General features: G+C 36.2%; 1 protein-coding gene across 3 annotated transcripts in view; it reads left to right on the top strand.

The window, feature by feature from the left end:
* The window catches only part of LOC145693576 (replication factor C subunit 4), a 38,575-nt gene extending 15,369 nt beyond the window's left edge, over nt 1-23,206 (top strand). For all 3 annotated transcript variants that reach the window (XM_081769679.1, XM_081769678.1, XM_081769677.1), the window contains exons 4-9: nt 1,014-1,112; nt 8,375-8,571; nt 10,506-10,699; nt 11,101-11,214; nt 15,761-15,844; nt 22,432-23,206. In XM_081769679.1, the coding sequence (XP_081625805.1) occupies nt 1,014-1,112; nt 8,375-8,571; nt 10,506-10,699; nt 11,101-11,214; nt 15,761-15,844; nt 22,432-22,518 (775 nt within the window). In that variant the 3' untranslated portion in view covers nt 22,519-23,206. The remainder of the gene's footprint in view (nt 1-1,013; nt 1,113-8,374; nt 8,572-10,505; nt 10,700-11,100; nt 11,215-15,760; nt 15,845-22,431) is intronic.
* The last annotated feature ends 1,864 nt before the right edge of the window (nt 23,207-25,070 follow it).

Below are 25,070 nucleotides of genomic sequence, written 5' to 3'. Positions count from 1 at the left end.
ACCATAAATGGAGCGACTTCCTAGACGTGTTATAGCTTTACGCACTACTGCGTCCTCCTTCAGACACAATTTTGCAACAAGATAGCGCGGGCTATGTTACTACGCAGGAATTTTGCATGAGTTTTTAGACAGAGTGCCCAGAGTGGTGGGTTGGTAGAGAGTCATCCAATTTCGTGACCCTCTGGAAGCTCTGACCTTAAACCACTTCATATTTTCCTTTGAGGATTTGCAAAAAATCAGGTTTATCAAATTCCAGTCTGTATCCTGTACGATTGCATTCGTGCTTCTGTTTCAGCAATGTTACATCGGAAATATTAAACAACACACGTAATGGAAAGGTAGAATATAGGTTAGATGTCTGTCGTACTAGAAATGGTATACATATTAAAGTCTATTAGGGAAGGGGAGCGCAATGGCTCAGTGGTAGAGCGTTTACCTTCTGGCGTAGGGTCCCAGGTTCGATCCCCGGCTAAGTAAGTTTGTGGTGGACAAATCATGTCCGTGGGTTTCCTCGGTACTCTCGTTTAGTCTCAATTCTCGTTCCACCAATTCTTCACTTGCCTTAATCATCCGTCTCCCTTAGCCTAAAGGGAATAATCGTGGCACGTTACGCTGAAAGATTTCAGTTCATTTTATTAGTATATTAGGTTTGAAAAAAAAAATCTCGACTCGTAGAACTAAGCTTTGTAGAAGTAGGTTAGATCTTTTTCACTGGACATTTAAGCCAGACACCCTGTTAAATAGCTTTGGCGGTGGTGGAGAGCATTGATTTTTTTTCTTTTCTTTTTAAACGTAACCAGAAATGATAGTGTTGGTGGTGTCGCGGATCGGTAAATTTACTGGTGGAGAGCATTGATTTTTTTCTTTTCTTTTTAAACGTAACCAGAAATGATAGTGTTGGCGGTGTCGCGGATCAGGGTAAATTTACTTACTTAGCTATGGAAAATTAAGAAAATCAATACCAGAATTGTAGTGTAGGCTGTACAGTGATGTGTATATGTTCATATTTTTAGAATATTGGAGTTGAATGCTTCAGATGAGCGAGGAATTCAAGTGATACGTGAGAAGGTTAAGAATTTCGCCCAGTTAACAGCAAGTGGAGTACGCCCAGAGTAAGTTCCTATGATAAATTTTACTACTATTTTCTAGTTTATCTTCATCTGGATTCAAAAATTCATTTGGAGTAAGAGGAGTTTATAACACATTATAATGCTAACATTAATTCTGTGGTAATTGACCAATGAATTTGTTTCAGTCCAATATTTGAAATATTTCTATGTTAAGAGAAGAGTATATTTGTATATAAGAAAATTAATATTTATAACGGGTCGCCAGTGGTGATCAAGGGAAATGCTAGCTAAGATGGAGAAACTAATTAAGCAAAATAAATACATCTAAATACAGCCGCGATCCGACGTAGTAATAAAAACGGTAAAATGTATGTGTTGAAAAGTAACCATGTTTTAATTTCACCACATTGAAGTAAAATGTTTTAATTTAGTTCCACTTAATATTAATTCTTTCGTATTTCTATTATTGCTTATTTTAATTCAAACATTATTTACTAGATTGGCCCACATCTCCATGAGTCCTCTATCGATGCATACGTGTAACATAATTTTATAGATAATAATATTAAATAAGTGGAATTTAGATTAAATGACGTTATATGTTAACTATTCATTTTAATTTTTGTACCGGAAAACCTTAAACCAACCTTCAAATCTTGGGCCAGTAATTATGCTCTGAAGAAAGAAAATAAGGTCAGAAGTAGAAAGCGAAATATTATATGAATACTTTGCGTATATGTAACTTAGCTGACGATTTCTATTGGAGCAAGATAGAATGGCTGATTGGAAATGTTACATGTGTCACATATCATTCCCATTAGTAATAATTCCTCTTATTTTACTATTGAACAATATACCATTCTGTATTTAGCCCTAATGCTAGTGCACTAACTTAATGTACTAATAACAGTTTTTATTAATATTTTCGATTTTCTTTTTGATGTATTGTTCTTAATCAGATCGTCTCAGAATCTCTCAACAGACAAGAAAAAATTGAAAACACCAATAAAAACAGTTCTTGTATCATACACTTTTTCTTCCATATGTGACGAAATTTTCATCGTGTGAATAACGTTACAGATTAAAGTGTCCGGAAAGTATAATTTTATAATAAAATACGTTATAATTGTTTATATATTATTCATTGTTCTAGTTGATTGGAGGGAAAACACATTACTTATATGTATTATCGTTGTCACGTTTCCTTGATCTTGTTTTTCCATGAATATGGGAAAATCTGTGGCTTATTGCTTATCAGAGAATTTCAAAAAATGTTCTGGAAAATCGGGAGAAGTCATGAAATTCTTTCCCATAAATTTTGTCGCCATATTGAGTTTGTTTTTCATACTCACTTTGGAAATCCTTTCTTCTATATATATATATATATATATATATATATATATATATATATATATATATATATATATATATATATATATATATTAGGGATGGCCAGTTCCGAAATTTTTACTTTCCGGAATCCGAAAAGTAAAATCGGAAAATTCCGGATTTCGGAAAAATTGCGGATTTCGAAAAAATTCCGGAATTTGGAAAAAATCTGGAATTCAGAAATATTCCGGAATTCGGAAAAAATCCGGAATTCGAAAAATTATTTTTTCTTTTTGTAATCCTAAGAATTTTGTTCAAATGCAAACGAACAAATTTCCTTTTTGTAATCCTAAGAATGCATTATGCAAGTTAAGCTGAAACTTACATCTTAAAGTATACACTAATCAATCTTTCCATGGTTAATGAGATGTAGTCCAAAAGTACGATGTACTCCTAATATTTAATTTTTGTTTTACTGTGATATTGTCCAGAGACATATTGTAAGACATATACCACACTGAAATAAACAACTTGACAGAATGAAGATGTTATCATACGTAGTTTTCCAGAAAATCGTGAGAAACGAATTTTTATGAAGTTAAAATATGCGTCGTTTGTTGCCAGTGTGATGCAATTGATAACTTTTATGCTGGAATAGTCTTATTATTATTATTATTATTATTATTATTATTATTATTATTATTATTATTATTATTATTATTATTATTAATCGTTTATGTACTGTAAAATAAAAATATGAACCGTTAAGTAGTATATTTTATCTGTTGTTTTTTGATATCTTCTAACAGTAATAACAAACTGCTTGTAAATATGCAATGATTATCAAGGACAATGGCATATTAATGTAAGGACTACTCTGCAGACTAGCAATAAATAACAGATAAACATAGTTGCAAAAAAAAAAAAAAAAAAAAAAAAAAGTAACTAACTTGGGCACGTCAGGGGACATCCACATTGCGCATTATGTTCGCGAGAATATAGGGACGCATTGAGACTCTAGCAAAGAGCGTGGTGTTATCATGTTCGTTTGGCTAATTTTAATAAGGTGAGCCTGATGTATAAAGTTGTTAAAGTCATATTATTACTCCAAGGGCCGTACGATGGAGGCAGTAACTTTAATATTAATGGCACTAATAAGCACTTACTTGCTCTAACGGTTAACCTCATTTTTGAGATGATTCATAGAAGTGGACGTGTTGGCATCCAGTTAGGAGACCTATATCCATTATTTAAAAAGCACACGTTATCTGTGGAGTACTAACGATTTGCGTCACTATCGAACACTAACGTAGCACTAGCTATGTTTAAAGTCGAAATTGGGGTCTGACATAAGTGGCTTGTCAACTTCACGGACATTATATTTTCCTTGAATGAGAGAATTTTGCGCCAGGGAAGTTTGCGCCCTACCACAAAAATAGGGAAAAATGCGCCCTCAATATATTTGCACTGGGATGTTTGCGCCCTAACCCAAAAAGAGGGAAAAATGCGCCGGCTATATATTTGCACTGGGATGTTTGCGCCCTACAATTCAACTTATTTTTGTATTGTGTAAAGTAACTTCCACTCACACTTGAACTAGGCTTGCCTCTCATCGTCTCAGTGAGTTACTCCATCCGTTATAATATTCCGAACCAATGAAAAAAAATACAATTTTAGTTCACTAAAGGGCAATCCATACAAATACAATTTTTCACTATACTACAAAATTTACAATAAAAGTATAAATGACTGATATATAATTATTTATTAATATAATCAAGAGTATAATTTAATCTACGAAAGGCTGTTTGGCTCTACCCAGATATCTCTGTTCAAATCCTTGCGAGTTGTTTGGCTTTTCAGGACACAAAATATAGAAAAGAAAATGTAAAGTGAATGTAAAATCAGTTCAGTAATATTATCAAGAAAACTATGTACAATGTGTAGGAATTACACTTCAAACACACATTGCGTTCAGTCGTTCTTTCAGAAAAAAAATGTTCCGGGGAGCACACTTAGTATTCCGGAGGGGGTCACTGGTGGTACTATTCAATTTAATATTATATTATAGGCGTATTATTTTGGTCTCCTCCGAGTGGGCACTCTGAGAGCTCTGGGGAAGCCAGTGTTCCCCCAAAATCATCTCTGGAAGAAGCAGTGATTGCGTTGATCCGTTGTGTTCTTTTAACTTATATTGAAGTTTATTCTCCCCTTATATAGCCACAATGAAAATAAATCACAAATTGCATGGCTGTGGGGGGAAGATTGTTTATGCTGTAATGTCAGCCCCTCCGAGCAAATGCTTCCCGGTGGAGGTACATCGCAGGCGCAATTTTCCCTGTTCTTGAGGTAGGGCGCAAATTTCCCAGGCGCAAAATTCTCGACACCGTTCGAATGACCTCGGAAGACTATATCTTTTTCAATACTTTTTAATATTCTTTTACTCGAGATTTCTTCATGGCTTCTTATTAAAATACTTACTAACATATCCTCATTTCATTGTCCAAACCAATCAATATGGGTATGTTGTCAGTAAGATATTTAGACTGATCGAGCCCCTGGTGTGTAACCACAGTATTTCATATCATCCCCCCCCCATTAGAAATCTTGGCCAAACGTACCAATATATGTTGCCAATAAAATAGTTTAGAATGATTGAGCCCCTGGTAAATAACCACAGTATTTCGTGACAGACCCCCCCTTCCTATTACCATATTCTAGCTACGTGCCTGACTCAGCTAATTCTCTACATTCATAACCAAGCATACATTTTCTAAAGCGGAAAATGCTCTCTAAATACCTAAGCTCATTATTTTCAGCAGATGCACAAATTGGGTAACATTCTATCTACATGAATGTTATATATGTCGATTACTAGAAACCGCTTCTCGCTATCTATTACCATATTTACTATGTAATGATTAACGTTAAAACCGGAAATGGTTGATTTGTACCGCTTCCGGTTTGAATATTACATTCATCAGGGAACTCGATTCTTAACTATTGACTCGGTACATCGTGGCCAAAATTGATGGTAATCCATCAGATAGTTCTTGAGACTGTTTCACTGACGGACAGAATGAATATATGGCTATAGAGTTTTGATAAACTAAATTCGTTAATGAGTGATGATGGAACAAATACAAGAAAGGAAACCAAGAGTACAACCGGGAAAATTTTCAAACACAAAATTAGCCATCCAAAACCCACATGTCCTGGGTTAGAATACCATAGATGAAAACTCTACCACTAAGTCATCAATCACCCGCTTATTAGTTTTATTAATTATTATATTAATATAAATTAATGAATGCCTGCTTATGTTAATTATTGAACAATTACATTGTATACTTCGTAAAGTCAAAAATTATAAATTTGTATTTACTGTACATAGGTATGTTGACAATAATCGAACGTTATTATAATATTTGTTGAGATTTCTTTTCCTTCACTGCCTTTCATCTGGTTAAAAAGTAGTTTGCAGCGCTTTGGAGCAGCTGCAGGTGGGAACACGATAATGTTTGAGACATACCGGCGACTTTTTTGTGTGTGAAAATAAGACCTTCCTCACAAAGCAGTAAATAAGTGCAGTAGCAATTGTCTACGTAAGTGATAAAGACATATCCAACTACAAGAAACTAATACAAGTATATATATTCATTACAGTATTTTGTTTTTCTTTTAACAGCTACTAGCTAGGGATGGCCAATTCCAGAATTTTTACTTTCTGGAATCCGGAAAGTAAAATCGGAAAAATTCCGGATTTTTTCCGAATGTCGGAATTTTTCTGAATTTCGGAATTTTTCCGAAATCCGGATTTTTTCCGAATTCCGGAAAGTAATTTTCCGATTCAGGAAAATTTTGGCCATCCCTAATATATATATATACAGGGTGTTTAATAAGTAATGGTCATAAATTAAACCGTAGATAGTACATGCCAAAACTAACAAAAAAGTCTTAGTAAACATGTGTCCGCAAACGCTTCGTAACGGAGATAGGGGCTGTCAAAAGTTTGGGAAAATGAAGTTTAGAGACGAATATCTCAAAAAGTATGAATCGGACAGAGGGCGGTCCAATGAATGACTATCGAAGTCAGACATGCGCTATGCAGAAATGCATGGTTGATAACTCTGCAATGCGCGCACAAGGGATTCGCCAAAGAAACGGAAGGAATCCCGGAAAATTGTCTAAGGAAAGGGGGCTCGAGATGAACATCGAGGGCGAGTCTATCCACCAGTAATTCATACGTCGTGGTATCAGGTCGAAAGCTCGAAAAGATACAAAATGGCGGACAATGTTTACGTGCCGTGTGTGGTTGCATAACCAGCAGGAAATGACAGAGGTAATCGAAGTGTGCTGATGTACGTTCAAAATTGCTCCAGGAAGAATTCCGACAACTAATGCATACGTACAAGTGCGGCAGCACTTAGGTAAATCAAAGGGTATGCAAGGCACTGATGAAGCATTATGTGCTAAGCAGTTAACGTAACGAATATCCGCAAACTGGATTGCAATGGGAAAAGCATGACAACATTCGAGTATGTTGGAGGCGAATCTGAAACATTCCGCATGTTGAACGCGTAAATGTATTACAACAAGCAAAAAATGATGGACATGTAGTGTTTCTCCATATCAACAAACAGAAATCGTCATGTTGGTAATGTGTAGAGCATTAATCATAAGGTAAACAGTAAATACCCAGATATGTAACCACAGAAGAGATGCATGAGAAATTAACGTACCTCTATCATTAAAGTAAATGTTGGAAGTGTCGTCCATTCATGCGAATGCATGCTCGTATTCGTTTTCGCAAAGATCCACGTACTCGTGATAACATGTCGGCATTCTGTTGAATATGTCCGCACCATTGTTCCACCCTTTCTCGAAAATCTGAGATCAGAACCACTGCATTCAGTGGGCACTTCAGCGGATTTGAACCCGTAACGTCATGCACCCAAGGTGAGCTCAACGTCTGTTGCAACCCCGATTCAGTATTTCCAGCTGGCTTGCATGTTCTACCAGTGTTCCTTTCGGCCATTCCATTCATCTTCGCGCATCGTTTGTTTTACCTTGGTATTGGTACAGTAAAGGACTACTCTGTACATGTGCATTCGTCTTAGAAATGTGCTCTGAAGTAGTTTAGAACATGCACCACCACCTTTCTTCGATTGCCTCTCTCATTTCCTGTTGGTTATGCAACCACACACGGCACGTAAACATTGTCCGCCATTTTGTATCTTTTCGAGCTTTCGAACTGGTACCACGACGTATGAATTACTGGTGGATAGACTCGCCCTCGATGTTCATCTCGAGCCCCCTTTCCTTGGACAATTTCCCGGGAATCCCTCAGTTTCTTTGGGGAATCCCTTGTGCGCGCATTGCAGAGTTATCAACCATGCATTTCTGCATAGCGCATGTCTGACTTCGATAGTCATTCATTGGACCGCCCTCTGTCCGATTCATACTTTTTGAGATATTCGTCTCTAAACTTCATTTTCCCAAACTTTCGACAGCCCCTATCTCCGTTACGAAGCGTTTGCGGATACATGTTTACTAAGACTTTTTAGTTAGTTTTGGCATGTACTATCTACGGTTTAATTTATGACCATTACTTATTAAACACCCTATATATATTGATTGATATACACATCTGTGTCCTATAAATAATTGTACAATAGATCTTTCCATCTGAAAGTGATATTTCAGAGCTGTAAAAAAAAAAAAAAAGGTGGTGCCTGACAGAGTCAATTATAGGTAATGATCCAGGCAAATCGAAACACAGGCTTAGAAGCTTCAAGATGCGATTGGTATACAAAATCATTTTCGGAATACTCCATGTAATTTCGCATAGCTCTGAGACCTAGGGTAACATCTATATTTAACTTTATAATTCAAATAAATAATAGATTTAAAAACCATAAGATATTAGAAAATCTATTGGAAAGATTTCAATGTTGTTTATTTATTGTTTTCAGTGGTAAACCATGTCCGCCGTTTAAGATAGTGATTCTAGATGAAGCTGACTCCATGACAACTGCTGCACAGGCTGCTCTCCGTCGTACCATGGAAAAGGAAAGCAAAACTACGAGATTCTGTTTGATCTGCAACTACGTTAGTCGAATTATAGAGCCTCTTACATCCAGATGTTCCAAGTTTCGATTTAAACCATTAGGTTTGTTTTCTAATTGCAAACTAGTTACTGACGATTATTTGTAAGATTACCTTTTCATTAGTTCAGTTTCTTTTGATAAGAGTAAGTTGATAATATTTTCACCTTTTGTTGACTTCTCGGTGGGAGTTCATGTGATTCAAGGCTGTGAGTGGGCGTTTCACAGCCTCTGCTGAAACAGCATAGGAAACTCGAATGTAATAATGGAGTTCCCTGGTAGGAATTAATGTAGTTCGGATCTCACATTACTCACAGCAGCGTTTCTCAAAGTGTGTTCCGCGGAACCCAGGGGTTCCTTATAAACCGACCTTGAAGAAAAATTTCGCTACGCTTCATCTCATGTAAAGTTGGTTTGAATTTTGGTTCCTTCGGAATTTGTTTTTGGAAATTTGAGCCGAAATAATTAAAATATGCAGTGTATTTATAAATTTTTGAAAATCGAAAATGACAAAAGCTCCTTTCCGACACTTCTTTCGAACTGTAACGAAAAAGGATTCGATATTCGAAACAACTAAAAATCTTCTAGGAGGGCTTTCCCCTTTCTCGACTGGGAAATGTCAACTTTTGGATTTTTTTCACTGTAGAAACCAATATCAAGGAAGCGAGGGGAAGGGGGGTGCAAGTCCCATATCTAAAAGTGGGTTAGAATTTAAAAGAGTCACTTAGTATTATCATCAAAAGAGTTCCTGAATGAAAAAGTGAAAAGCTCTGCTCACAGCATCAATACTGAAAAAGGTTTTAAAAATTCAACTATACAATTAAATCACATGAGTTTGGAATTTATTAGTTTGTCAATTATAATAGCCTTTCCCGTTGATTTAGTACCTAGCACGTGCGGCTTCGGTGTAGAAAGTCCCGGGTTTGATTCTCGGTGGGTGGACTTCGAAATTTGAACGCACTACGGAGGTTCTTATTCCACCTTAACTATAAGTCTCAATGCTAAGAAGGAACGATAAACTTTAATAAGTAAATAAATAATTTCTATATTGTAAAATTATTTTCGTAAGGTAGTAGGTAGAGCAATTTAGCACACGGGATTGTTTTTTCTCACAAGGTTTTATTATAAAATTTCTGTTATATACAAATATATCACGCAAAGTCACTGTAAGTATTGTCCGAAGACCAATACAAAAGTTTTCAAGGAATTTTTGAGTAAATAAGTGTTCCTAAGCCCAGGCAGCAAAGGGAAGGATTTCACAGAGCTCAAGGCAAGCAAAGGGAATTTAGTATCCCGCAGAGCTCCAGGCAAGCTAGGTGGTTTCGGTTAGGATCTCTCAGAGCACTAGGCAGACTAAGAGAGGGGTGAGTTCCCACAAAGCTCTAAGCAAGCTAAGAGAGGGGTTGAATTCCCACAGAACTCCAGGCAAGCTAAGTGGGCAGGAGATCTCAGAGCTCCAAGCAAGCTAAAAGAGAGGGGATTTGACCACCTGAAACTGATGTCGATGGAGACCTTACATAGTGCTTTATATCCTCTTCTGGACAACGGTGGCGCTAGTATTCCTCTTGTCACATGATCTGATGATCATGAGAATGGCTGTCGTCTGCTTGCTTGTAGTAGTTGTAGTAAGAGAACAGGTGCTTTTATTTACAAATATAGTCCACGTGTAGAATATTACAATATGTTCCACAAAATTGTATCCAAATCGGAAATTAATTTAAAAGGTATATTTTTATCAAGAAGAAAGAGTGTGTTAGTATTTTTCTTTAAATTCATTTAAGACTTTTCGTGATTGGGTTTAGTACTTGGCTGTTTTCATCTCAGTCATAATAGTTCATTTGTGCTATACAGTATATTGAGTATTATGCAACCGTTGGAAACTAGGCCTTATCCACACCTAGACAGAAACGAACACATGACATCTGTTTAAAGTGCAAGTATTTAACATACATGTATGTATATTTATAGAGTATAACAAGAGTATTAATATTTCTTGCAGGCCAGGATGTGATTGTAGACAGATTGAAATACATCCTCAGTGAAGAGAAGGTTGAATATGATCCTGAAGGTTTGGAATGTATTGTTCGGTTCTCTGGTGGTGATTTGAGACGAGCCATCACATGTGCTCAGTCCTGTGCGCGTTTGAAAGGAGAACGTGGTTTCACGAAGGAAGAAGTGTATGAAGTAACAGGGGTAAGAATACATTATGGATTAAGAATAATGCAAACTCTACTAGAAACTACTCTGCCTGATAAAAAAGGAAAGCGAGAAAAATAATTAATGGGATTTCCATTCATAGTATTGTTGATTTCTCTTTATCAGTTAACTACCTGTATTGATTATTGTCTATTTCTATTTGTTAAGGTTATCAGCATGTAAAACTAATTTGTTACTTCTACTTCCTAGCACACATCTTTTAAAAAAATATCATTTAGAAACTCTAGAATTGTACCATTTAAAGTTTTAGCTGGATTTTACATGTTTAGATGTTAAAGATGATGAGTTAGTCATTTAGTTAATTTGTATAATAATGGTTTATAAATAATGAATAAATATAATGACATATGACAGAATTATTCTGTTTCAAATTATAGGTTGTTCCAGAGAAATGGATTACAGGCCTGTTAGATGCTTGCCAACCAGGAAATTATCATAAGGTAGAAGACTATGTGGACAATTTAATGGCTGAAGCATATTCAGTTTCACAGGTATTACTGCTTATATAATGATAAAGGTTCTACTCGGAGTCTTATAGCGCTTATGTATGTAGAATGTAGTCAATTTGAACACTACTTGCGCCATGCAGACTTTGAATGGACAAACGTTATATGCATATGATGAAACAGATTTTAACGTTTCACATCCTGTATCATTTTAATAATAATAATAATAATAATAATAATAATAATAATAAAATACTTTACGATCTTCGCTGGCTTGACTGTGAACTTAGAATTCGGCCATAAACTATAGACCTTGATCGGCCATAAACTATAGACCTTGATTTATTTTATAACGCATTTGCAGTCGTAAATGTAGAGAACCAATGCAAACAGTGTATACTTCTTGTAACTACTGTCTTTTAACAGTTTCCAAAATGGTTTCCAATATCTGTTTCCTTGTTGAATGTGGAAGTATTGACCCAATTTACGAGGGCCATTTAGAAAAAGTTTTGGTGTAAAACACAAACGATAAATGTGTGCAAAAGATCTATGGTGCAGAAACTACCTACTATCCTCTTTCCAACATATTCGTCACACACATTCAAACATGAAAACGTGATAGCAGTTTTTGTATACTACCACTGTGCTCTGTACCACCGATATATTTAACCATTTATGACAGAGTCTTTGTGATCATTAGCAGTAGGAAAGTGCTGTTTGGAAAGAAGGAACATTTGACTGCAACACGCAGGTGTTGATGAATAGATTACGGCAAGAAGTGTTGTTGGACGAGCACAGGCCGATTTGGAACAGTTTATAGCCTATGACAAAATGTTTATGGATTGCGAGGAGTTAGCACCCCGTTTTGGTTTGGATGAAATATACATTATTTTTAAAATTAAATGTTTGAAATGCAATATGTTTGTATAGCCTTTGGCTTTCGTCTTGGCTTAAATATTGTATAAAGTGTTCATACAGATAAAGTTTACAGTGGCAGGCATTATATGATAACTGAATCTATATTACGTAGCTTGAATGGACTGGAAACGACTATTTATATTTAAATTAGAGAGTGCAGTTTGGTGGTATCAGTTGAGTAATCGCTCCCATTTATTATTAACAGCTTAGATATAGTATATACGAAAGCTGAAAAAAATAAGTGGCAACATATGTAGAGGGTGGGTGGAGCTATACAACTCGGGTGTTGGTGCTAATGTAGATGCTGCAATAATAGTAGTGGAATGTGTTGAATGTAGGTTGTCAAATCGCACCGCTCTAAAGAGAATGTTTTTCAAGTTAGAACAAAGATCGAAGTGGCCCGTGGAATGTCACTGGACTTCATGAAGCACGCGGTAATAACGCATTGCCATTTCGGACTATGGCATGTTGGGTTGCAGCGTTTCGTGCAGGGTGTGATAGTGTGCAACAAGAACCAGGTGAAGGTCGACATAGGGTTGAAAACTGAAGATTGAATTTATTCAATCTTTGCTGCATGTGAACAGGTGGTGGACTGGGATTTGGTTAGGAACATCCAACACTACAGTGTTGAATGTGTTGCACAATGTCCTTGGTTATCGAAAAATTGTATCCCGGTGGGTACCGCACCACCTTACAGACGTTCAAAAATGGTACAGATACACCCTCGCCGGTGATCATTTGATACATTACAGATGGGAAGGTCATAGGTTTCTGGACAGGATCATCGCACTTGACGAAACAAGAGAGCACTTTTATGAATCAGAACTTAAGCGCCAATCAAATGGATGGCGCTACCCATCATCTCCCAACCTAAGAAGCTGCGTCAGGAACCGGGGAATGTGAAGGTGATGTTGATAGTGGCATACGATGTATGTGGTATCATCGGCATGCAGTTCCTTCGAACCTGACCGCAAATGTAGTGTACTACCGAGGGTTTCTGGAACATCTTTGTCCTGCACTATGCAGGAAATGACCCAACTTTATAAGAGATGAATGGGCAGTTTATATCATTGCCGAAACTGGAACACTATTATTTATTAAAACTGATTTGCTTTGGTCAGATTTTATTTTTTAATTAAGGATTTTCTTGTTGAATTTTATGTAGTTGAAGATAAATTAATGTAATATTTAATCAAAGGCGACAGATGTGAATTACCGAAGGTAGCTCAAGTATTTACGGCCTGTAATTTAGGTAATGCGTTATGTTTCCGGTAAACCAGACAAGATCTTGGTAAAATTACTTACTTGGTTATACAAGTAGTTCACACAAGCTCCAGTCATGAGTATAGCCCATTATATTTATTAAGGGTGCTGAAAGAGGTATTTTTAAAGAAAGAAATGGCAGTAAATTTTTAAGATATTTATAATATGATTCAGATGAACATTTTAGTACCTTTCAAATTCGAAGATCTACCTGAAATATTTTTCTGGAATTCTAGGGATAAATTTATATAGAACTCAATAATGAGAAAAATTCCACTTAACTGTGTTTCCTCCCCGCCTATTTGAGTTTAAAATTTCAGTTTTTGAGCCGAGTAGGGATAACCTAGAGTACGTAAATTTGCTTTTCAGGCAAAAGATTTGTGTTACAATGGCTGCGATGGCTGCGAAAGGTAATTTACACAACAGTGATGGATAAGATTGTATATCACTGATTTAACAGATTTTAAGTGACACTTTGATAGAAGGTTGTTTCGGATACATCCACACAAGTTTAATGCGCCATTGTCGTCTGTTATGCGTGAGCTGTAGCGAAAGACCATATTTTATTAGTCTGTAGTTTCTACCAGGATCCGGACTGAAGTGCATTCATCAATGCAATGCTATAGTAACTATAGGGAAGATTGAATCGTGGTTTCTTTTTAGGCAAAGTTCACTTATAACGGAATTGTGAAATATTTTCGGGACAAAAATTTGATCGTCATCTGTGCAGATTTGTGTTCGGCTGCAGTTACCCTTTACAAGCAATGAAACATTCACTCACAAGAGCCACATGTAAGAGGACTCCAGTTGAAGTAACGAATGACGTGCTGCGTGACATACATCAGATATCATGCCAAGAAAATCGTAACGAGGGCAAATCGCCATGCTCCCGGTGTTCCATATTCTCCGTCAATCTATCTTCTGAAGGAAACCCGCCTCCACAAAGAGGGATGGCCCGGAGGGTCCATTTGTCTTCATCCATCAGTTTGAAGCTATAGTGCTATCGTAAGACTTGTATATATTTCCTCCAACCTTAGCATATCAATGAACTCTGAGACCAACTGATGAAAACTATAAATGCCCATGTAGTAAGAGAAAAGGGAAAGATGTGATCATATTAGATGGAAGGTACGTTTCACCCATCTAATAATGGTCAAATAGAACCAATTACTTACCGCCTAACGATGCGAAGGAACGTAGCGACTGCAGAGGAAATTTTGTCGAAGGGGGTGATGGTTGTATGATTTTTGTATGCTTGGAAACTACTAGTCCGTGCCTTTGACAAAAACGTAAGTGCCGCATATTTCCAGTTAACCATTATTATCCCGATCTTCCACATATATCCCGTATTTATACGGGTGCGCATCACATGGACAGAGCATTAAGCCACATTACTCATCTTTTTTACTTTTACCACGAAATGGAGCAGGAAACTAGCATCCTCTTATTATATTTACTAGCATTACCGTGAAAAGCCTGACACCAGTCCGATGGATTTATGTGCCTTTGGAGTTCATGGTTTCTTGAAAGCTTACAGAGCAGAATGGGAAAGAATATCTATGCCCATAATCCAGTTCGATCTTCTACAGTGGAAATTACAATGTTGCGGTGGCCCAATTAAACATCATTGTTTGTGGCTTGTCTTGAAGTGAGTACTGTGCCAAACTTGTTCGAATGTACCCGAATCGACCTTCTGTATTATAAGGGAATTATAATACTGTATCCTTTCAGGAGAAAAAGCAAGTTTATGTTGTCAACAGTTCCCGAATAGCTCTTCTCGCTGATCTAGTGGCTAGGGTTCGTGGTTCGATTTGCGGTATATGAGCAAATTGCAGTGGTTCAGGGTCCACCTTAAAAACTGTAGGTTCACGTCTCGTATGGCATCTGTGCTGAAAAGGGCGTTAAACTTCAATAAACAAACACAAAGCTTCCAAATGTTTGATACACAACACTGCGATCTATCGTCATCAATCATAAATTATATTGCGTACACTTTTTTTTTTTTTTTTTAATATTATTTTTGAGCAGAGTTATTGTGTGGATTGTGAGAGTAGCATCACTTTGTCCCGTAGAAAACAGAAGTTCCCATCTCCTTATAAAGTCCATTTTGTTAACACCTGAAGGAAATAATCTTCCTGTGTGTTCCTTCAGCGAAACGATATAATTCGTTAAATTTGTAGTAATTTAATCAAAGAAAGCTAAATACATGAAAAAATATTACTAATAGTAACGTGTGACGTATTGTCCTCTACAGAGTAAAACTTCGCCAGAAACAATATGATAAAAACTAATAAGGTGAGATACATAATAATGCAGGACGCCAACGAAACGAAAAAAAAAAAAAAAAAAAAAACTAAAACTACATATAAATTGTAAATATTATAATGTTTATATCATTTGTTTTTTGTAGGTAATGGAACAATTACATGAAAAGATTGTTTATTCGTCAGAGTTATCCGACAAACAAAAGTCTGCTATCACCGAAAAATTAGCTGTAAGTATCATTACATTCTGTTTTATTACATGAAGAATTGTTTCTCTAGTTGGATGTTGAATTGGTGTAATCCTCTTCCTATAATAATAATTCTTAATATGTTGATTGGCAATAAACAGCATTACAACTATAAGGGGACCAAACGAGAAGGAAGATAAATGTATAAATTTATAGTTCATGAACCCATGTTGGTTGATATCAGCTTTGTCTTTTACCTTATTATAAACACATTTCTAAATTATCTTCTCGAAAATTTTCGGGATAACATTCATTATGCGAGGACTGTACATAAAGTAACAGACGTTTTGAAATCTAAAAAATAGCAACCAATGAACAAACCAAATTCTATAATATACATTTGAAAGGCACACTCTTAAACTATTTTTCCACAATCGCCATGCAAATTAAGGCACTTATCATACCGTGGCACAAGGTTTTCAATTCCTGCAGTGCGACGTCAGTATCAAAGCGTTGTGTAGCGAGCCATGTCTTCATCGCTGGGAAGAGGTAATAGTCGCTCGGCGCCAAATCCGGGCTGTGTTGCGGTATCTAAGTAAATTAATACTAAACCGCTCGGATAGAACGTTTTGTGGTGTTTTCTCAGGTTAAATATAGAATTAAAGATTTGGATTTCAACTAAACAAATATAACAAATTTTATTAATAAGCCAAATGCGGAAACAAATGTAAAAATAACTTCTTAAAAAAGAAATATTTAATTCAAATGAATGTAAACGAAATGTCAAGTAATATCGACTATCCGCGAACTGCACAAAATAGCAATTTAACAAAAAGTTTACTAGATAGCATGTTATCTGAATGTACAAATTAAGTTTCAAATTAATGTTCCTTTCCAGTCGGCATGCCAAATATAGAAAAAGACATACATACCAAAAGTCTTCTTGTATTAACATCTAATAGTCCAATTCAAAGTAACTTTTCTTATGTCAAACTGGTACGAAATAAACTTTCCTTTTATATATTCACTTTTCACACAACTAAACATTGAAACAATTTACACATAACTAATAGCAATTTCTTTTCACTTTTAGAGATTCACTGTATGCCAAAATTATGCCTAAATTAACAAATAACATGCTTCCATTCGATAAATTATGCCTACAAAAGAAAAGTAGGTGTTTCGATACGTACCCTGTCTTCATAAGTGAAGAGGGGAGGTTAGATGCACAACCACGAAAACTCGTAGAGGGCACCACCTTCCACAAAACAGTCATGAGACAGGATAGCCAACTCGTAAGCTTCTGGGATAGTTACCTATCTCAGAGGTTTACTTCTGTTGGAACTTCTTTACTTTTTTTTTTCTGAACAAATAAATTTAGTCACACAACAAAATATCTCGGGGGGCGCACAAACTAATCCTGATCACTTCACTGAAAAATTTATTTGTTCACCAAACACTTCCACTAGATCTTCTTCGTCACCACTAAGTTCAGATTCTTGGACAGTTCCAATCCGTATTCCATGTGTATTCCAAGGGCCCTTTTCACGTAGAAATACTAAGCTGTTCGTTTGTAGAAAGTTCTCCATCCAATAAATCTAGATGACACTTTTAGAAGGTGGTACCACTTCCTCCTAAATCTGGATCGAAAGTCTCTCATGTTTGTTTGGCGACACCCCAGGTTACAAAAGCTTGGGTTTCATTCATGACTTCATCCAACTCATTGTCATGAATTGTGTGGTATACTGGATTGAACACGGGCTGTCCCGCAGCAGGGGAAAAATCGGTAGCCTCCTTTTTTCGCTCTCCTATGCCACCTTTCCTCGCCTGTGGACGCTGAAGATTAGTTCGACTGGTAGATAGTTGTTGGTTCAAAGGTCCAAGGTTGTTTGTCCTCTCCCCAGCAATGCCTAGTGCGCCTGTCGACATGGCTGTTGGATTGGCAACCCTGGAACGAGAATTCCGAAACGAGTAGTTTTCCGTTGTTGAAACACTGTTTTCTTCCAGTTTAAAGTTCACAGTAATACCATCCTTACCCAATAATAATTTTTGTTCTTTATACTGAATACACGCTTCATGTTTTTGTAAAAATTGTCCTCCAATTAACAACGAAATGTCCGGAGAGTCTATCACAAGAAACCAGTCGGTAAATTTCCTATTGTTAATAAAGAAATGAATTTCCACTGCTTCTTTGACTGTAATAGGTTCTTGACTCATGGATGTAACTACATGATTTACTGTCTTTCTTTTAGGGGTACACTTTAACTTTATCTGTTCAAGTAATGTTTTACCAATATAGTTTGTACTACTGCCCGTATCTATGTAACAACGCACAGGAATGTGACACACGGAAACCATAATTTGTACCATATAATCTTGCCTTTTGTCCGAAATATTGTAACACTTTCTATTTTCTACCAAATTTTCTTTTCTTTTTTCTTTTCTCAAACCACACTGACGCCAAAAATGATTTTTCATTCCACAAGAATAACACTGTCTATTTTGACTCTGATTGACTCTAATATTAGGTACATTTAAACCACTAGGTACTTGTGACTGCAAGGTCGCATTAGCATAATCTACATTATACTTCCGGTTAGAATCGTATGTTTCAGCAAAGGACAATAATACATGCTTTTGATTGGGAGTTGAAGTTAACAGAAATATGTTACGAATCTCAGGAGTGATAAGATTTACTATCATGTTACAAAATTCTACGTCACCCATATACATGTTAAATATTTCTAAAATGTTCTCTTTTTCTAGAATAAATTCCTTAAATGTTTCCTCGGGACGCATTACTCGGTACAACTTTCCCTTTATAATTTCTGTTTTGATAATACTGCTTACATATTTTTCTACAATTCTATTGCGTACTATAGGCCAATTTGCGTTTTCATTTATAAATTGTTGGAAATCCAGAAATAATGGACCTGTAATTCTACCTAATAAAAGCACTAATATGATATCTGAAGGTGCTACATTCTGTTTTATCAAACTGTTAGCCTGCATTAAGAAATGACAAATATGGTAGCCATCTACGGAATTTAATATGGGTATATCATTAACCAAACTTTCTACTGCTTTATATGCACTTAAATTTTTAAATTTACTGAAATCACATCTAATACCTGAATTTTGTCCTATATTAGGAGCATGACTTACGGTGTCGTGAGGGATTGTAGCTCCCGCAAAATCAATCAGATCCTCAACGGGTCGCATCTGACTGCTTCTGCCCGGTTCCACATGCCCAGACGAACACAAATTTCCCACATTAGCATTATAACCACTGCTATTTAAATGGGAAGTTTCTTGATAGCGGTTAGGAATATAATTCCCCCTATTAAATTGGTTATAATTATCATATGCCTCTGCAGCGTACATGAAATTCATACTGACTTATGTATAGTTTAACGTGTTTCTCGGTTACAAATCTAAACTTCAATTTACAGGTTGAATTTATCAGGTTACAAATTTTCCTAATAGGTTTACAATCCAAACAAATATAAATTTTCTCTTGAGCATAAAGCTCTGGCTTAATGAGAAACACCTGACTTATGAAGACAGGGTATTTTTGTCTTGTTGCGGTATCTAAGTAAATTAATACTAAACCGCTCGGATAGAACGTTTTGTGGTGTTTTCTCAGGTTAAATATAGAATTAAAGATTTGGATTTCAACTAAACAAATATAACAAATTTTATTAATAAGCCAAATGCGGAAACAAATGTAAAAATAACTTCTTAAAAAAGAAATATTTAATTCAAATGAATGTAAACGAAATGTCAAGTAATATCGACTATCCGCGAACTGCACAAAATAGCAATTTAACAAAAAGTTTACTAGATAGCATGTTATCTGAATGTACAAATTAAGTTTCAAATTAATGTTCCTTTCCAGTCGGCATGCCAAATATAGAAAAAGACATACATACCAAAAGTCTTCTTGTATTAACATCTAATAGTCCAATTCAAAGTAACTTTTCTTATGTCAAACTGGTACGAAATAAACTTTCCTTTTATATATTCACTTTTCACACAACTAAACATTGAAACAATTTACACATAACTAATAGCAATTTCTTTTCACTTTTAGAGATTCACTGTATGCCAAAATTATGCCTAAATTAACAAATAACATGCTTCCATTCGATAAATTATGCCTACAAAAGAAAAGTAGGTGTTTCGATACGTACCCTGTCTTCATAAGTGAAGAGGGGAGGTTAGATGCACAACCACGAAAACTCGTAGAGGGCACCACCTTCCACAAAACAGTCATGAGACAGGATAGCCAACTCGTAAGCTTCTGGGATAGTTACCTATCTCAGAGGTTTACTTCTGTTGGAACTTCTTTACTTTTTTTTTTCTGAACAAATAAATTTAGTCACACAACAGCTGTAAGGTGGGTGATCGAACATTTCCCGTCCAGCATCATCCAAGAGCTCTCGGGTACTCTTGGCCGTGTGTGGACGTGCGTTGTCGTGAAAAAACACCTTCGCGCTAATTTTCCCCGGCGCTTGTTTCGAATCCTTTAAAAGAAAGAAAAGTCTGTTTTGTGGGACCTTGAACAAAGAGTTGAGAAAAAGACTCATAAAATGCTTCGTGTGGAGTGTTGTGCTGTATGGGGCGGAAACGTGGACATTGCGTAAGGGTGACGAAAATCGACTGGAAGCCTTCGAAATGTGGGTGTGGAGAAGAATGGAAAGAGTTAGTTGGGTCGAGCGGAAAACGAATGAGAGAGTGTTAGAAATGGTGGGTGAGAAAAGAACACTTTTAAATATTATTAGGAAGAGGAAGAGAAACTGGTTGGGACATTGCCTAAGAAGAGATTGTATCATGAGGGACGTCCTAGAGGGTATGGTGGCGGGAAAGAGAGGGAGGGGGCGAAGGAGACTACAATTAATGGATGATATTAAAACAGAAAGATCATACGCGAAGACGAAAAGGTTAGCGGATTACCGTGGAGCATGGAAGCTTCTCAGCTGCGGCAAGTGACCTGCCAATAAAGACAGAATACCTATGATGATATGATGATGTTTCGAATCGCGCGCCGTGACTTTCTTAGTGTTTCACAATACCTCCAATACTTCTGAGGTAATTGTTGTGCCACGATCAAGGAAAATCAACAAGAAACACTTCCTGAGCGTCCCAGAACACAGTAGTCATGATCTTTCCTGCTGACAGCGTTTTCAAACACTTACTTGGTTTCTTGAGAAAACGTGTGTATCCTCATTCCATCGACTGGTGTTTTGTTTTTTAGTTGACATGCTTCACCCAAGTCTCGTCTCCAGTGACGATACGATCTATCACCTTGTTCCCATTGTTTGCGTAATCATCGAGGAAAGTCAGTGTGATGCAGCCATTCTGTTTTCTGTGAGGATTTTCCTGTTAGGATTTTCGGAACCCATCTAGCACAAAATTTGTGTTAACCAAGGTTTTGAACCAGAATTTCTTTCACCAAACTCCGTGAAATTTGGAAAAGATGTTCAGCAAGTTCCACAATCATGAAACGATTTGCACGAATTTTGTCATCGATTTGCCTCATTAGTTCATTAGAAACAAAATTAGGCCTACCACAGCAGCCCTCATCATAAAAATTGGAACAGTCATTTCTAAAATCAATGAACACTCGGCCTTGACTCATTCCATGTCCGTATACCGTACACTGCGTCCATGTCCATAGCCACACAGTTGACGATAGGTTTCAATTGGCTTATGGGTTTTTGCCAACAAAAACCTAATCACAGAACGCTCCTCACAAGAGGCCGGATTTTCTGTTGCAGCGCACATTGTAACATGTTACAGAAAGCATAGTAAGAGCGTCATAGTTCTCACGCTACCACAGCTGGATACATTCTGAATGTGGCTACCACAGCTGGATGAGTTCTAACACTAAGATGGCGACTTTAGCCCCGCCCACTGCCGCGATAGGTCAAAACGTCTGGGACTTTCTGGACATCCCTTGTAGAAATAGGTGCAAAATTCGCGATATAGTCACCGTTAGTTTTTGGTATAGCTGATATCGCTACAGTCTTTCATGAATACGGATAGACATTAGTGTAAAGACTCCAATTTAAAATGAAAGATAAAATAGATGAAATTATTTCGGATATTCCTTCAATAATAAAGGCTGGTATACCATCAATTGCTGATTTAGTCGTTAGAGATTTAATAGCTTCTAATAATATTCAGTTGTAATTTCAGGAGGCTTATTTTTACCAAATGTAATAGATAATGATTGATCAATAACTAGATTAACCGGAGGAAACTGAAAAAACTGATGAACTTTATTCCGTTGATTTTACCAGCTTTTACTTTTCGCTTTTTACTGCAACTGAAAACTGGAGTATTACTAGGAATATTGTGACATTCTTTACTTGAATAGATGTATTTCATAAGTTTAATCCTAGTTTATGTAAATATGCTGATATCGCAGCATCTACGAAATGAATCTTAACGAAAATTTTGATGAGGATTATTTCCAAATTTGCGTAGGGTTGCAGTATTCTTTAGTAGACCTTGCCCTGAAATTGTAGATCGGACTGATATCGTAGTACATTTCTATTATGTTTATTCTGACATCTGTATTCTGTTGTCGGTGTGCCTGAAACCTCTTTCTTTTTTCCTTCTAGCAATGCTGTTGGAAGCTGCAGGACGGTGCTGATGAATATTTGCAAATAATGGACTTGTGTTGTACACTGATGTCTGTGAAATCATGAAATATGAATTAGCCACGTACATTTGCGTGTTGTCCCTCATTATTGCAAACTATACGAATTATGGTGGAACGTCAAGTAATTAGTTCAGTGGTCACTAAAAAGCGTCACTAGAAGTTTTCCGCAAAATCAAACAAAGTATTTTAAAGCATCTTTCATGCAATGAAAATTAATTATATACACTACAGTCCTATTTAACCGAATTACTAGAAAAGCCTTTACTCGTGCGCGACTTTTATTTAAAGACACTTCCAGTGAGTACAGTATTTGTTCTGGTCTAACAGTTATTTATCAAAAAGTAAGTTTATTGTTACAATGCATTGGCTGCACTCACCTAATTACTCCCGTATCCCCGTCTATATTTAGCACATGCATACTATACTGTAATGTAAAGATCAAGAGACACCTGTCAGTTGAGATTTATATACAAATATATAGTACTGCATATTAAAAGATCCTTATCGTGATTTAACCATAGCACCATTGGTCCATTAAATTCGGTTAAATGGGACTCTAGTGTATCTTCAAAATAAGCTTTGGTAGTTAGCATTCGTCCTTTAGGGTCTTCAGTAAGTTTCCCAACATTTTTTTTTTTTAATTATAAATAACTCAATGGGAATAACGAATATGACTGCTGTAGTAAGTTTGTCAGTTTCAGAGTGATGTTAAATAAACTAGTTTATTTATAAGAGCTTTTATAGTTGAAAAATTTGAGTGCCTGATAATTATGATATCATAAATTGCGCACCCATTTTCTTGGTCTGTGAGAAAAACCTCTCGAAATAGTTACTAGTTCTCTGTATACCATTTTGCAGACACTATCTGGCACACTTCCTAAATTTGTGACAATCTTTATTCTCATCAAATTACTCAACTAAAATTCAACAAATGCTGTGGGGAGCGGAGTGAAGATGCTTAACCTTTTCACTGCTGACGTGGCACCACAAAGCGCAAAAATCAGTGCATTGTGCTTCTTTCTAACCATGATGAACATCATTCAAAACCTATATTCTCTGCTGTCGAACCCCGCCTTTCCAGCGTATGTCCAGAACGGCGACTGCAGCGATGGTACTTAATTCCGCTCTCGTCACAATGACAACCACAGCAGTGAAAATGTCAAGAAAATGAATTGTTATTCCGTATGACCTCTTCCTTGCTCGTGATGTACACCTTGTCTCAAAAAGGTTGAGCGCATTCTTTATTGGTGTTTTGAGGCAAAAATTTTCTAAGTCCAGCTTCGGGTATCTTCGGGAAAAAGTAAGCCAGGTTCGAACCTCCAAGCCAGCCTTTGCAATCGGGAAAAAGTTTGCAGATGTGTTTTTCTTCTTTTAAATATAATAAGACTTGTTACCAAGTGTTTAAAAAAGCAACATTGATTGAAATACTTAATGATACAATATTTCGAAACCTTTTATTAATGTGACCACATGCTTGTTTGTCATTTAGCTTTCTATACGTAATGGAACATTTAAATACGTTAAAGAATCTTTCCATATGTAAAAGCATGCTCAAAGTTAAGAAATAGAACATAATTATCGCCTGAGTACTAAAATAAAAGTCAATGTAGAACAGAAACAGCGTTTGTAATGGATATGAATGTCATAATTATCTTGAGATCCGTTATACATCGCTAGAAGCTTAGTTCTAGAAGTCCCGGTGTTAGCTCATCGGTAAGCTGTCGGATTTCAAATCATAAGGTTGTGAGTTCGAATCCCATCTGGGTCAATACTTTTATTAAAATTATATTTTCCGCAATGCATGAAAATTATATAAAATAATTACATTAAAATACATAAGTTGTTTATATATAACATAATAATTGCAGAACATAGTAATTATTATGTTTAAAATATAACATCTGAGATAATTTTCACAGTAGGTCGTTATTATATATGAGAATGTTAAATTCAAGTTAGGAAAATCGTTTAATAGCAATAAATAAGTTATGTAGTGTATTTATTTGCAGCTATTTGTCATACAGATTTAACTTCTCAATATTCTCATTACAGTATGTTATTTATATTCGTGAAATACAGTATATTCCTACGGATATAGAAAGTGTATCAACAGAGTATCCAAAGTCGTATCCTGCTTCAAGACACATAACTTTTCCCGATCCCCTTAACGTCACGGGAAGAAACACAAATTCTCTTTAGAACGGAATGTCGTTACTTAGAGTCTCATTCGAATACGTTGAATATGCTTTTGTGTATTCATCTCTCTCTCTCTCTCTCTTTCGCTTTGTTTATGTGTGTGTGTGTGTTGCGGAATATCCCAAGTTGAATACAACATTTGCAAAGTATATGAGCATCATTGTCATCGAATACCAGAAATTGAAAGTCGTGTTTCTTCAGGTTAGGTTTGCGTGTTCATGTTAGCTCACTGGTAGAGTACGGACTTGCCACTGAAGAGGTCTTGAGTTCAAATCCTAAGCTAATTATCATTCTTTTGTTAGTAGGATTGCACAGAAATCGGATACAAGGAGTGGTTTACTTCTAGAAATATTTTCAGAAGCGTTTAGGTAGTCCTGGAAAGGGCTGTTTTCGGGAGTTAAG

This window comes from Thermobia domestica, chromosome 8, assembly GCF_964235325.1.
Source record: "Thermobia domestica chromosome 8, izTheDome1.hap1.1, whole genome shotgun sequence".
In the NCBI taxonomy this organism is placed as follows: Eukaryota; Metazoa; Arthropoda; class Insecta; order Zygentoma; family Lepismatidae; genus Thermobia; species Thermobia domestica.
Note: the sequence above shows the minus strand (reverse complement) of the source record. Positions and strands in the feature narration are given on the sequence as shown.